The following is a 15,976-nucleotide window of genomic DNA, read 5'->3' on the forward strand; positions in this document are numbered from 1 at the left end:
AGCAGGTGGTGCACAATAAAGTGTAAGTGATTATTAACAGAACTATTAGGGGCTAATCTTTATTATTGGTACTATAATAACGCCTTGGGATGTCAGCTGCAGAACAGCACCTCATTGTGCTAGATACCGTACAAACACAGAAGACTGTAATTTTGTTAAGCCTGTTTAAACCTTTGTGTAATGCCAAAACAGGTAGATAAAGACAGGTAGGTACACAAGGCAGGGGAGCACAAAAACATTGCCAGCATCAGGGTAAAATGAGTGTCTTAACAAAGTAGCTGTCACATCATTTAACACTTGCTTAACTCAGTTTGGACTATTCAGCTTTAGAACAGCGAGGCTTGCCACAGGCTTTCCTGGAATTACAAGCTTTCCTATTTAGGCTGTGAAAAAGAGGGTTCCTTTTCAGAGCCTGCAGTGAGGATAAGATCACCATCCTCTGTTCAAGGATGGAGGCAGTTACTTTAGATTGCCTCAGAGTAGTATCTCTAGTGTTCCCTGCAAACTGTGGAAGGTATAAAAACCTACTGAGATTTGAATCAAGACCTTTTCATGCTAGTTTATAGTTTTATGGCACAAAGTTTGAGCACGAAAAAGGGGTATTTTCCCCATGCATTTCTCAGGAAATGTGCAGAGAAGAGCCTGAACAAGAAAATCAGACTACTGCATTAACTTCACATTTGTCCCCAAACCACAGACAGGAGTAAAGGAAGGAATCAGGCAAAACAACAAAACCATATTACTGCAACAAAACTGTTTTGTGAAACAGCCTTGACTCCAGAGTCAGGAGGAGGTTGATTTGAGGATGTCAAGATTCAAGCCTTAGCTTGATACACTGATATTTTATCTAGAAATTATTTAGAGAATTGTGACCAATCTTACTCCACAAAACCTGCATTTTTTCCCAGTGTGAGGATCTGTCTGTCCACGTATGCTCCAACCATTTTGCATGACACTGGTCAATGGTAAGAGAGGAAGGGCACTCAGCATCTCCTGATCTCTAAGAATTTGCTTTTAGGCTGTTTAGGTTGCTCTAAGTCCACAGTGCTGCCAGAAGGAGCCAGGCCACCTTCCTTCTGCTGTCCTGTGCTAAACGTTCCTGTCCTCTCCTTTCTGCCATGCTGGTCCTTGTGAGGTTGTACAACTGGGGAACTGATCTACCTGAGAACCCACCCCATATAAAGATGATGATTACCTGAGCATCAGTTCTGTGACACAACCCACTCAGTGGTTACACTGATGCTGGTGCCAGCTTAAGGGGCACAATCACCCTTTATTCCCATATTCTATACTTTAAAAAAAAAAATTAAACCTTACCGTAAATACCTGTATGCACACAGTAATAATCAGTAACGATACTGATATTGACTATAGATATGATATGATTGTTTTGGCCCAGACTCTGTTCTTCTTTTACTTCTGGCTCTGCTAGGATATTAATATGAACAAGGATCTTAATATACATACGCACATGATTTACTGAGAAGTCTTGATATTGTATTGTTCTGCACCTATGAAGCTAAAGACTGGAACAGAGAAGCAACCTAGTAGGGACTGAACAGTTTTTCACTAATTCTCCAGATTAGCTGAATGAATGGTCTAGTCATCATTGAAATAATTTATGATATATTAATATAATACAGATGGTTGTGTACGAATAGAAATTAATAAAATACCTATCCTCACTTGAAATCAAATCTTTCAGATTCCATTGGAAGGGGGAAATTTCACATGTGTTGGAGCATACACAAACCTGAAGGAGGTGAAGGGGCTGGTGGCAATGGCAGTGTGCACGTCTGTGCCTGTAAGCCTAGGCTGTGTCAGTTGTTTGGACATTGAAATGGAGAGGAGAGAAAAAATGCAGGCACACTTTTATGGATAGCCTGTAAAAATAAATACTGTGTACATAACCGTCTGAACTCAAGGGGCAAGGAAGACACTCTCAGAGATTAACAGTAGCATCTGGAAAGACAAAGATGGGACAAAGGCAGGGCAGGCAAGGCAGGTCTTTGTTAACACCAGAAAACAGCAAGAAGCACCAGCTGACTTACCTGTACTGTATTGTTTCTGAAGTGGTTGAAGCTCTCAGTTTTGTCATTAAAATCCTAACTATGTTAAATAGAAATACAAAATTTATCTGGAAAAGAAGGGAGAGGAAAAAAATAAGACCAGTGAGTCGAATAATGGCTTAAAGGATGTAGTATGTTTTAAAAGGCACATTTTGCAGTTCCAACCTGATTGAAAACAGCCTCTTGGTTTTACCATTGATTGCAACAGACTCAGAAGTTTACTACAAATATCAGATTACACAGCATATATGCAACTGCTATTAAAGTTTTCAAATGTTTTCAAACAGCAGTGAAAATGGAATACAAAATTAATGGTCCCAGCAAGGAACTTCTTTTTATTCCCTTTTACTCCTTGCCTGCGTGCCACAAGGAGCTAAGCGTGGGATTTGTTTGGCTGTTTGAATCTGTCAGTGGCTGAGCTCACCCTAGGCTCCCTGCACAGAGCATTTGGCAGCACTCAGCACTGTGCTGCCTTGCTAGGGCAGGAGTTTTGGACCATCCTCCCATCCCACAGCAGGCTGTGATGGTTGGGGAGGGCTCCCCAGACCCAAAGTATGAGGCTGCACTGCAGAGATCTGAATGTGAGTTTGTCACACGGGACTCCCTTTGTATTCAGTGGAGGCTACACATTGCAGTCCACAAGAGGCATTTAAAACAGAGCAGATGAATCATACCTGAAAAAAACATATTTTTTTTTGCACTGTCTTTAAAGGTGAGATGATGGATTTATCACTTCCCTTTATAATCTGCTGAGCTAGGTAATTATTATTTCTGCTACAATCTCACCACTGAGAATTAAGATTTGCTCTAATTACTGTTGTAGCATCTGCTAGTGAGTTTCTTATATAAGTGTAAACAGGAAAGAAAAACAACCCTAAACAACTGAAAAGGAGATTCTGATTTGTAGACTGTGATCAGCAGAAGGATTTGGCACCTAGAAGCAAGTTTTATGTTGTTTTCAACACATAAAGTAGGGTAGCTTACAACATACTGTTCTGTCTCAAAATTGTTGATGATCTACACTGTCACAACTACGGAACTGTTACCTCAGGGTGCTGGGGTCACAGCCTAGGCTTCTAAGAAATATTTATCTCACATGAGTTTCCAGAGTCCCAAGGCTCCTGGCATTTCGCATTCTATGAATGGAACAATTTTGTGATAGACTTCCAACAATTTATGAACACTGCAGCAGAGCTGCAAATTTAAATGTGTTCTCAAAATATGCTCCTTTCTTTTCCATGCAATGTGGTATATTTTAATGATCTAATATCTTGGCATCCATCATATCATTCCCTGTGGTTACTGTAACTTTGTTTATAACAGATGGTGCAATAAGCACCTGAATAGACACTGGGAGACTGGCAACGTTGGAAATTGTGTACATTAAACACTTATTACGTGAGATATAAAAATGCTGCTCTAGGAGTTAACAAGTGACATTTTTTGAAATTGTTTCCTTAGCAGAGCAGGGCCTTTGGGACTATAAGAAATGAAACAGCACAGTTTGTATATTTGTTTGTGCTAGAGTTGTCTTTGTCATATTTAAGAGCTTGAAGTCAACCGGTTCTCACTTTATTTATCAGAGGCAAAACCAGCTTCATATCACTGGTTCAACTTAAATCTTAAACTCCTCACAGTGGTGACTGCACCATTCCTCAATACCAGAAAGAGGAATGTCCTGGCAGTCTCTGGCGAGGGGGAGGTGGGTGAGGGTGTCCTTCACCCACAGGGAGAAAAGTTTTGCCTCTGAAATTCTGCTACCAAATCTTGAGGTTCTTCATCAGCTCAGAGCCAGCTTTGGGTTACTTCTATTGAGGATGCAAAAAAGGCACCAGTCCAAAACTTGCCACTTCTGCAATCGTCATGGAAGGTGCCAGATGGAATTACAGACTCTTAGGCAATGGCAAGTTCCAGATATAAGTAGGACTAATCACATAAGATTAACATGGTGAACTGGAATGGAGAAAGCATTTCAAGTTTCATGAGTCCTACTCTGATGTGAAAGCAGGGAACTTGAAATTCAAGTTGCCACAGGCTGCATTAGAAAAATTAGGGATTTTGATCCCTGAAATTAAATTGCAAAAGTGTGATTCATCAGTCCAGAAGGAGAATTGCTAGCTGAAAAGTTTGGGGTTACTTCACTAGAATACTCTTATCCTATATAAATAATTTTTTAATTCTCCCAGTCTTTTCCATAAGCTCTCCCTACCCAAGGGCTGCAGAAAGAAAACAATGATAACATACAGAAAGGATGCAGCAATACTTCTCACATAGATTTTCCTGTATGTTTGCACTGATCCCTGGTGACAACTGCTTTGCTCATCTGGTTGGCAGCAGTAATACTGACTCAGTCAAAGCTCACTGCATACTGTGTGCCAGCAAAAGCTGAGCATCCCCAAAGGTGGCCACATTCAGGGAGAGAATTCAACTACCCAAGCACAGACACCAGCACAGCTAAGGGCTGTGGGTGGCACTGGTAAATATGACACAGGGCTGGTAAGGGACCACAGCTGCCTACAGCAGCAACAGGAAGGCAGATACACCGGTGTTTACTTGTAATAAGCTGCCCAGTTGTTATGTGCAAGCCTGCTAGGGACATTATTTCTATAACACTTTCTAGGAGAGAGGAACACTGAGGCCAGAAGAGGGTCAGTGGCCACTCACCCAGAGACCTATTCCTGGTTCTTGCATTGAATACATTGTGTACCCTTAGTTGTTGTAGTCTGAGTCCAACTCAGCCTCACATGAGGCACCAATTGCTGCAGCACAATCAAACTAGTAAACTGCAACAAGGCTTTACCAGTGATCAGATTCTACTGTCTGTGCTGTATCACCTCCCTCTAAAGGCCACCCCAACACTGCCCCAACCCCCACTCCCACCATCCTCAGGGCTATTTAACCACTTAGCAGGAAGGAGCTACACCTGCACATCATCCGTGTCAATCAACCCACTGTCACTGAGGCCAGGCCACAGCTGCATGTTATCAATGCTGATCAACCCACTGCCTTCATCCCTCTACACTTAGTCACTTGGGCAGTGTTCAAGCCTGTGGGCCTGACAACAGACACTAAAATCCACCTGAGGGTGCACTGGATAATCTCTAGTCTGCATTTCAGAGTGCCTGTCACCCTGCCTCTCCGTTAATGTTTGTAGTCATGTACTCATCAACAAGGTGGAGGGTCTCGCAAAATTCTTACTGCTATACTGTTTTCCTTCTATCTTTCTCCCAAAGTTCTCATTTCCTGTGCAATCCTTCACATGCTGGAGAGGAGGCTTTAGGTCTTATGCCTGCAATAAAATGGAATAGTCTTGTAGACAGCCCCAATATAGATACCTATATCTACCCTTGAGCTAGTTACCACCAGCTCCTTTAATAATCACTGGAGAAAAAAGGCTACTTTTTTTTTTTTTTACATTATAGTTCCTCCTGTCTACTTGAGATGTTAACTTCAGCATGAGATGACTCCCCATTTTGAAGTGCTTCTTTATGTGACTTGCATAGACAGACCTGTTGGGAGGGCTTATATTATCAGGCTGTATTACAGGGTTGCATTTAGCCACCTAAACAATGACAGTCATTTTGATGCCATGGTGTATCCTGCTGGACTTTAAACTGCTGCTTCAGAACAGCATGGGCTTTCTAGAGGATCTGTATCATCTCTGACAGACTCATGTGGGGCTTTCATCTGAAAAAGTACTATTCACCTATGCTTAGGCAAAAAGATCCCTCCTCTGAGTTAGATTAAATAAGCCCTATCTTGATAGTGTTAACGTTTCCTAATGAAACAATTGTGAATACCAAGTCACAGTGATTTTTCAAAAAGCATGAAGGAACAGAACTTCTATGGCTAATGGTTGGCTGCCTTAACCCATGTGCCACTTTGGTGCTATAGTAATAACTGTCATTTACAGAAAACCTGTCCCACTGCTCACCTAAGGCTCCAGAAACACTGATCCCAAATTCCACTTTACCTAACCGCAGAAACAAACTCAGACCTGGGAATTATATTTCCTATTCTGATCCTCATAAATGGCTGCTCTGTAAATAGCAAACATGGATCCAAATTTCTCTGGATTCTTAGGGAGGGTCCCAAGTTTAAACTGGCCCAACTGCAGACCTGACGCTTATGCACACAATTACACTTTGCTAGCATTTAATAAATTAAAGTGTCCATCAAAGCCCTGGTAAGGGCTTGTCACCTAAGGAGAAAAGCAAAACCTGACACCCAGTCACCATCCGGTCTCCATGTGTACCCTGCTGTGTAAAGAAAGAGTGTGAGGACAAATACCCAATGACACTGCCCAAGTACAGCATCCTAGCTTTCAGCAACAGGCAATGGAGGACTTTTTGAGACAGGCATTAGAGACTCATCTCCGTGCCTCACTGAGCTTTTCCTTCCTGAATGGGTCTAATCCATTAACTCAACTTCCTATTGGTTTCATCTTTACAACACCCAGTGTCAGTGAGTACTGCCCTTTAGCAGTTCATGAAGGAGAGGGAGGAAAATTTGAAAAGAAAATAAATTTGCCTGAAAAGCAAAGAGAAACCTGTTCCAAGAGAAGGTTGGAAGGAGGTTTCTTGGAGAAACCTCCAAGAGAAGGAGGGCAGAAAAAAGTAACATCCAAATTTGGTCTGTCTTTCCCTGAAAACCAGAGTCTTGCTTTTTCAGAAGGGCTGGTAAATGGGACAGGGGGAAGCAGAGCATCTTGGGCTGGCTGGAAGGTACTGGAAAAACAAGTCATATATATCAGCCCAAGAGGCGGCGGTAGGGATGCAAGTCAGGAGAATTCTATGGCCTTTTTATGCATAAAGTAAGATCAGAAAAATCATTCATATCTCCTTCTGGCTTTTGAATCTATGAACAATGTATGCAGCTCTTTGGAGGCTTGGTTTTCCACTTTCTCACAGGGTTGCTTTCCACAGCTGTTGCTGCACCAGGACAAGACCGGAGCACAACCTTTGGCTTGTTGCATACAAAGCTCCTGTTACTGGCTTCATCCCACAGGCCCCTCCAGGAAAAAGAGTAACTAATTCTTCCCCATTCTAGATTAGTTACCTAAGTGAGAAAACTGAAGTGACTTGGCCTTTCCTGTAAAGCGATTCCATCACACGAGGATAAGAAGAATAAAAGCATAAGGAGCTGAGTTGAATTGACATAATTTCATTTTAGATTACTTCCAGGCAGCTGGTTATCCCAGGCTCTATTTATATTCAGTGGAGAGAAACAAGGACTTTTCAACATTGGTTCATTTGACATATTTGAAATGAGTTTCAGGATAAATAGTGCTTGGACTTAAACCAACGGCCCACACAAATCATCCAGTGATTTTCAGATCACCCAGGGGTATCTCACCTGAGCTCCAACTGAATGAATGTGGCTGTATCTACCAGGGATCTGTGACATTATATTGTATGAAAGCTTAAAAAACACGTTTTGGGGCACCAACACCAAGGGTTCCCTTTTGTCTCTATCAAGGTTTCTCTAGGAGAACTTTAAGACTTGAACAGGAAACCTTGCAAAGGCAGAGCTTAGCAAGCGAAAAATTCCAAGGCAAAAGATGCAAATGCGGTAACATCATAATATCTATTTCTGGGTTTGCCTACTAGAAACAAATTTCAGTGTGTTCAGTTTTAACGCATTCTTTTAAAAGAACACTCCTTCACTTCAGAAAGACATTTGGCTCAGTACAACCTTTTAGTAGCCCTGAAAGAGGTCTAAGCTGAAGATCAGCTCTCACTGCATAATGAGATAGATTTTTATTGTCCATTTGTCCACACTGGGCCTCATACCACAGCTCATAGGGATGATAGCCTGGGTTTGTTCAGGACAGAAGGCACAATCTGGGAATCAAAGAGGGAACAGGCTGCTGCACACAGCCTGCAAAAGCTGAAGTTTTTGAAATGAAAATGGAGCTATTTTCTCATCTGGAGAGAATTCAAACAGTTCTAGTGGCTACCAGATTGTTTCTGATTCACAATCAAAGCAAATGAAGCTTCTGGTGTTTATTCCTTATATATATGTAGTAGAGTTTCAATGGAAGAAAGTTCTTACTACTGCAAAGCGAGTTTTCCTAGAAAACAGCCTCTGTATCTAGCACAGTACACAATAATTTGTTAAGGACTTTCTCGTCATTATTGGAGCTCTGTGCCAACAAATCAATTTATCTCAGAACTTGACAGCTCTAACAAAATGCACACATCAGTTCCATACAGGGAGACTGATGAATGGACATTCAAGAGAAGTACAGATGACAGGCAGTGCATCCTTTTTATTTATATTTAATTTAACTTGATACTTTTAATAATTTCTGTTTATAGATTTTTTCTGCTTCATAATGGAAAATAGAACTAAGGATTTTCCCTTGATACATGTTGATCGAGAAAATTAATCTAAAGGTGAGGTCTTGAAGACAGAATAAAACAGCTTACTTGTTAGTCTTTTACATATGATGAGAGTGCTGAGAATATCCTTATTGCTGGAATAAGACCCTTTCCAACTGCAGATGGGAAAGAAGTAGCTTTCGTATCTTGCCAGGGCTTTGGAAGTTTAGTGTTTCCATCTCTAAATTGAGATGAAAATTCAGAGCCCCAAAATGGAGTTATAAGCCAGTGATTTAAAAGCATTTGGACCATCTGTTTTGGCACTGATCAGTTATAATCTGAACATACAAACCCAGAAGCTCTTTTGAACCAAAATAAACCTTTCAGTGAAAGATTTTGGTCACAAGAACTTTCTGTCATAAAACCCGAACTCCATTTGAGAGGAAATTTATCTCCCTCAGTGAGATGAAATAGCCAGAATATTCCCAGATGCACAAAAGAGGGAATGCTGACAAAGAAGTGAAAGTTTCTTTGCAGTTTTCCTTGAGTTCAGGAGTTTAAATGGGAAGTCATTAAGCTCTTACCCTTCTCTTTTGAGAGTTTAATGGGCAACTAGCATTTATTTTGCTCATTCCTGTTGGGCTTTCTATTTTATGCTTCACAGAAAGCTTGTAATTCTGTGATTCCTAGAATGTTTGCTTCTCTTCACTACCAGGAAACATAAATATTATTCTATTTAGACTTTGCATTTTTATGCAGTTTGGTATAAACAATCCCAAGATTAAATAACTCAAATTGGCATCAGAGCAGTCATTTTTGCTGGAGCATTATATACTGTCATCCTGACCTCAACTGAATAGTCTGCCAGTTTATTAGTGCCTTGTTTTAATTGTGCTATCCTACTGTCCTGACATGATACTCAGTCAGGGAATTTTATTACACAAGTTTCCCTTCCAAAAGTCACAGGCATGACAATGACTCCCTTTGGCATACAGGGAAGTGATGGAAAATCAGGAATAATGAGATGTGATTAAGAAGAGCAAGGCATAATGTGGTGGATGGTCAGCAAGACTGTGTAAGAGACTTCCTAGAGCAGCAGTGAAAGACCAACCCTCCCGGCAAGCAGAGCAGGACTATACACATCCTGAAGATTATACAGGATGGAGTCATGTTTTGGTGGGGAAGGGAGAGAGTGGTAAATGAGCAGACAGCTTCCTTAACTGGTGTCTGTGTTACACATCAGCACACAGACCCTTGCCTTTGCCCACACTGTCACCTAAACCGAAGTTCAAACGCAACTCCAGTCCTAGCTGGGATCATGCCATTTCCTCACTAGAGCCCTGTATCACGCATGAACATGTTCACAGCCTCTTTTCCAATCTTATAAGCCCATCTGTGATCCTCTTAACACTTTGCTGGTCCTTCTGTCTCTCCTGAATCACCTTGTATTGAAAAAGCTTTGTTAAAAAACTGCAGGTCACTGCCCAGCCAAGTCAGCTACCATGGGGTCTCCAGTCACATGTGACCCAACAGAGCTCTTCTCCAACTATCTCACTTGACAAGCCAGGAACACACTGAATGTTGCAACACCAGTAAACACATACCCTTGCAAAAATAACAACGGCACGCAGGGAGTTCCTGCCTGGGCTGAGTGATAGCCCCTTGACAACGAACTAATCACACCAGCACACTGAAAATCACTGAGATGACACGACAGCCTAAACCATGGGCATACTACCGTGACTAGTCCACCTGGCAGCAATCCAGGCTGGGCAGGTTTAAGTTGCCTTGTGTTGACAGTACAAATCATAAGAGAAGACTCAAGAGAGAGTCTTCCTCCAAAGAGGAACCATCCAGCAACTCACTGATGAAATGTGATTTCCTATCTGGAAAGTACTCTGAATATGACTTGACAGAATGAATTTTGGACAAAGTTTTCTGGGCAACCGCTGCTGGTCACATGAGTTTCTTATTGGAATATCTCTGTGGAATATCTCACAAACTGAATTAGAAATTATAGAAAGAAAGAGACATTGTAGGAGTGTACACGGTATTGAACACCTTGTTTGACACTACTGAATCCACAGCTATAAAATGTAAACAAAAAGATAATAATAGCAATGATGGCAGAATTGGAGATAAATTCTGGATGGACCGTAATCAAATTAGCATATTATCTTTATCCTATGTGTAGCTATGACAGCACGCTTGCAAACCAGTGGAAATTATGATAAATGTTTTGTAAGAAATACTCAGGGATGTAAACAGTTTGCAGGTCATGAGCTACAACCTTGGTAGCAGTGGAAGAACTGGGAATCTGTAGAGAGAATTAGATTGAAACAGCACAATAGGAAAACTATTGGCTATCCTGTGGCCCAGGAAAAAAAAAAAAAAAAGCCAGTCATATAGGAAGGAGAAGGGAAAAGGAAAAAGATATATTAATGATAATAACAACAACCACCACCAATACTACTACTACTAATACTATTACTAGTTCTCAGTCTCTGAACAGAACAATGCAGAAGTGGAAGCATAAGTGTGAAGAGAGTCAGCACAGACTAACAAAATATGCAGAGAAGCAGTTACATCAGCAAGGAAGATGGTTGCACAGAACTAGGGAATGTTTTTCAGAAAAAACTAAAAATGAAATGCATACAGATTTATACATAGGTACAATGCTTCCAAATATAAAACGGCAAGTGAAAAAACCTTTATGACTTTTTTTAAAAGATCAAAAGGAAGGAACTTTAGCAATGTGGATTGCAATATTTTGAGTGGAGCATTACTGTCAAGTGTCCTAGTTTTGACTGAGATAGTTAATTTTCTTCCTAGTCGCTGGTACAGTGCTTTGGTTTTGGACTTAGTAGGAGAATAAAGTTGATAACACACTGATGTTTCAGTTGTCACTAAGCAGCACTTACTCTAAGTCAAGGGCTTTTCGGTTTCCCGTGCTCTGCCAGTGAGGAGGTGCACAAGAAGCTGGGAGGGAGCAGAGTCAGGACAACTGATCCAGGGGAGCCAAAGCATCAAGCAAAAGGAAGCGAAGATCAAGATTAAGATGCACTACAGATTTTATCTATAGGAATATATCAGAAAAGGATGGATTCTATAAATATTAAGTTGCTTAATAAACCTATTTCCTCTACCTGCAATACTCCTAAAGGTATATTGGAAAAAGATGTCTGTAACAGGATAGCAGAAAGATGGCTCTGCTCTTCAGAAGTGTAAATGCCTTTGTGGTGTTAGGATAATCATGGAAAAGCAGGCAGCAGCACATTTCAAGAAAAAAATATATGTGTGAACACTACAGTATTGTTACACTGATAAACTAGGACATGAGATGGGAAGAATTACTGAGTCAACTCCTATAGCTATTGTAAATAGTTGGATTGAAACATCCTTTGCACAAGTGGGCAATATCACGTAAATTTTTACTATGCCCTCACTTTTATTGGAAAATAGTTAATGAAGAATACTTTGGTGAGTGCTAGAAGTCTTGTTAGCTTATGTCATTTATGACAATTTCCTTTTTGTCAATAATACTAATAAGCTTAAGTACCTCCACTCTCCTCTGTGATATTAAAAACACCATACCTTTCCACAGTATTAGCTTTGAAAAACTAAACAAACTCAAATATTTACTGAAACTCTCTTTATGACATGGTCTTCCAGAACATCAGCCAGTGACTGCTACATACAAGATATTGCTCTATCCCATAACCTGAAGCTGAGTTGGAGCTGGACAAATTCTTTGCAAGCACTGTAAAGAAAATAATTGATAGAAATAAGGTGTAAGGAGGAAGAATTACATGGTTTGTGAAGTCCTCTGAAAGTCAGCATGGGGACAAGAGAGATCCAGCAGTCCACTCAGGTTTCTCAAAGCAATTAAAATTTGTTTCTCTAAAGGCTCCTATAGAAATGTGGTTGTTAGAAGTTTGGAGGGAAGAGCATTATGATAGAAACACAAGAAAGAAAGGGTAGCAATATAGATTTATATAGTCTGTTTTCTCAATGGAGAGAGGCTACTGATAGATCTGTGCTGTTTTACAGAGACCTGAGTGATCTATAAAAGGGAATGAAGGGCAGGCTACAAGGTTTTTAGTTACACTTAGCTATTCAGGATAGCATAAATAAAGGCTGATTGCAAATTGCTGTACAGGGACTCACAAAACTAAGTGACCAGGCAATAAAATGGCACATGAAATCACATGATATAAAGGTAACACAATGTGGAAGTAAAGCAATCTTTGCATGAAGAGTTATGAGCTCTGGGTATTTTCATTTACAAAAGAAATGTTGGAATTACACCATCTGGCTCCCTGAAAACTTCACCTCAGTTCCCAGCAGTACTCAAGAAAGGAAACAAAAAATGTTTGGAATTACCAAAGAAAAAGAAAATAAAACAGACCACAGGATGCTGCTACAAAAATCCATTTGTGTTGTCACACCTTGAGTACTGGGGCAAGCTTTGATCTTGCCATCACAAAAAATGCTGTCATTAATGATTAGCACATCACAAAGACCACTTCAGTACATGTGGCAGCTGTCTCCTGAACAAAATTCTACAATGCAATAAGGACAAGCCCATCTTCTTAAGGGCACTTAACTCTTCTACAGCACTTGTCATCCAGGAATCTCAAAGCATTTTACGAAGGAAGGTAAGTATCATTAAGCCTGCTTTATAGTTGGGGAAACAGACCCAAAGCAGCAATCTAACTTGTTGAAAAGTGAATAGCTGATGAAGGCAGAGACAGAAATGAACTCCACCTCTTCCTATCAGCTCATATACCCACTTATACCAGCAGTTAATTGAATGTGGTGAATTATTTTCAGAGACCAAAAAAGCAGAGGTTAGAAAACTGTTCAGTTTTCAACCACAAGAGAAAAAAAAATATCTATTAAAGCTGAATGTAAGGTTTGAGAAAACCTAAATATTTGATCTGCCTGTTCAAAAAACTGAAAATGTAATACATTTTAGCTCTGACAAATATTGCAGAGCAGTTCATATCTGGGGTCAATTCACAACAGTATTTATTGACAAAAAAAGCAGCCCAGTTAACTGCCTCCAGTGCCTATCTGCTGAGGTTCGTTCTCTGATCTTGCTGTGTTTTCATGGTTCACCGGTTCTTTGACAGAGATTACATTTAAAATTGCACATAAGAAAGGTATTTTTCTTAATAAAATCAGGCTGAAATTCAGTTCCCTGGCATGTATTTCCAACTCTTTGTCCTTTATTTACCTTCAGAGAGGGATGTATGATCAAAACTTGGTTATGCCAGTCTGAGGAAAGATACCAGAATTTTAAAAAACACTAATTTGAAAAATTAGTGAAATGTTGTGAATATACTTATTAGTAAATATACTTAGTGAAAATACTTAACACAGTGTGTTTTTCTAGTGCTATCAGAAACTGAATTTCAAAGCATCCAATATACTGAATGGTTAGATCTCTCCTGGGATATGTTGAAGTCAAAATCCATTCAGGAATGAAACAAAGGATGATTACCTACATTTTCTCCCTCACATTTTTGTCAATAAAAGTACAGGTTTCTCACCCAATATTCAGGATCAGCATTTATACCCGGTTTCCTTTGCCTCTGAAATTGCATCTGAAATTGTCTCTGAAATTGTTTCCCCATTTTCAGCCCAAGACAATGTTCAAGTTTCTTCAGAAGTAGGAAAGCAATCAAACAAATCTATTGCACTGTTCAAGGTTTTTGTACCCTGAGATATAACAGAGAATAATATGGTTTAAAGATGGACTTGAGTATTGCTACTGTGACAAATGGACTTTATTTCTGGCCAGTCTTTATTTCTTAGTGAGGATTAGAATTCCTGCATGACGTGTTTCTTGGTGTTATACTACCTTGGGCTGCAGCAGTTAAATGCATGGAGGCAAGAAAATGCGACAAAAAAACCCGGCGGAAAGAATTTTTGACAGATGAAATTCTCCTCTCTTTTAAAAAGACTCAACATCTTTAGAAGCATGTTTGATCCCTCTGGATCTAAGAATATTTACCAACAAAAGCACTCTAATCATATCACCACTCGCTGGTATAATGATGCCTCTTGAATACGTAATGATGCTGCCTGTGTCTAACAGGTAACCAAAACTTTACACTGGGCACTTGGCTCTTAACTAAAGTGGGTGACACCAACTATAACTGCCACAGCCTGAGTGCTCACATGTTGACATTTGATGGAATTTTTGGACTTTTAGTTTTTAGTGTGAACTCTCTTTTGGAAATAACATTAATTTCTCCTAGTAACATTCATGTCTCTAACTTTCCAGCAGTACACAGGGACAGTTCTCTCGCAGAATTGTCCTGAATGTGATTTCATAAAACATGAACTTCAGCTGAACATTTCAATTCTTTGTTATTTGAAATCCAACTCATTAGCTGTGACTGAAGGAGGTCACAGGTTTGTATGGTTTTTTAAATCTTTGTATCTTCCATTTCTGGCGACCATTGTTCATTGGAGGGAAGAGCAGTATTTTGTCCCCACCTGTGTTAGGGCAGAGACATACTGATGTGCTGGGGTGTGTGTGTAACTTTTGACTGCATCCCCCTGGGTACTTGGCAGACGCCACACTTCAGTGCTCTTTACCCAGCATTTCCTCACATCCCCCTTGAAAGGGTCAGCAACTCCAATAATAATAAGTGATGCTTGAGTCATTACTTACGATTTGATTTTCACATAAAGATCAAAAAATGAGGCTGACAGCTTGCTTTAACACACTGCAGAGTTGTGTATCTTAATTAGAAACACAAGACTCAACTGTCAGTTTAAAAGAAAAAAAGGGTGAGGCAGGGTAGGGGGTGTGGGGCAACACATTTTAGCTATCAGGAGTGTACTTAACAGGACTTTTCAGGTTTGCCTTTTAGGTTATATTTCCAGAGAGCTCTTTTCCTCACTCAGGAGTGCTTTCTGATGGGAGTAACCCCAAGGAGAAGTAAGGGCTTGCCCTTATGTTATTCCTCTAAATCATATCAGCTGCTTTCCACCCCACAGTGCAATTACTGTTGTTATCTCATTAGAGTTTTAATTAGAGCTCAAGTTCGGGCTAAAGTAGAAAGGTTTAACACACAGTGTCAGTTCAGGGCAGTATAGTTATTGGCTCAGTTTAGAGGGGTCTCAAGGCTGCTCTAAATTAGAGGTAGATATAATGACGTGTATATAAAGAACCAGCCTCCAACTGCACCCCCATTCTCTGTGCCTCTTTGGGGTCTTTAAATAGAAAGTGCTGTTCTGGGGAGAACAAAGCTGTTTTCGTGACTCTAAGCCACCTATGGTATCTGCCAGAGATGCTACGCAAGGATTTTCCACATCTTGTTGATTAAAGGTGTTATGGATTCACAGCCTTCTGGGTAACGATGTGAAAAGTAAATGCTCTGAGAATTGGAAACCTGCTACCTTGTGTTGTCTGTATAGGATTTGTTTGTGAGTTAAGCCTCTGTGTCCATGAGCCCATTTACTATGAGGCTCTTTGTGGTTTTGGGATGGCTCCCCTGCTGACACGCAGTTATATTGCGGGTATCATACCACTTGTATATCTTGCCTTAGAACATAAATAAAAGACTT

The 15,976-nt window shown here is 40.2% G+C and overlaps 1 protein-coding gene across 3 annotated transcripts in view; it reads right to left on the reverse strand.

Moving 5' to 3' along the window:
• The window catches only part of CRHR2 (corticotropin releasing hormone receptor 2), a 160,255-nt gene that overhangs the window by 21,357 nt on the left and 122,922 nt on the right, over positions 1 to 15,976 (reverse strand). For all 3 annotated transcript variants that reach the window (XM_040593089.1, XM_040593090.1, XM_040593091.1), the window contains one exon: positions 2,052 to 2,137. In XM_040593089.1, the coding sequence (XP_040449023.1) occupies positions 2,052 to 2,137 (86 nt within the window). The remainder of the gene's footprint in view (positions 1 to 2,051; positions 2,138 to 15,976) is intronic.

The sequence above is a fragment of the Falco naumanni genome, chromosome 4 (assembly GCF_017639655.2).
Source record: "Falco naumanni isolate bFalNau1 chromosome 4, bFalNau1.pat, whole genome shotgun sequence".
Classification (NCBI taxonomy): domain Eukaryota; kingdom Metazoa; phylum Chordata; class Aves; order Falconiformes; family Falconidae; genus Falco; species Falco naumanni.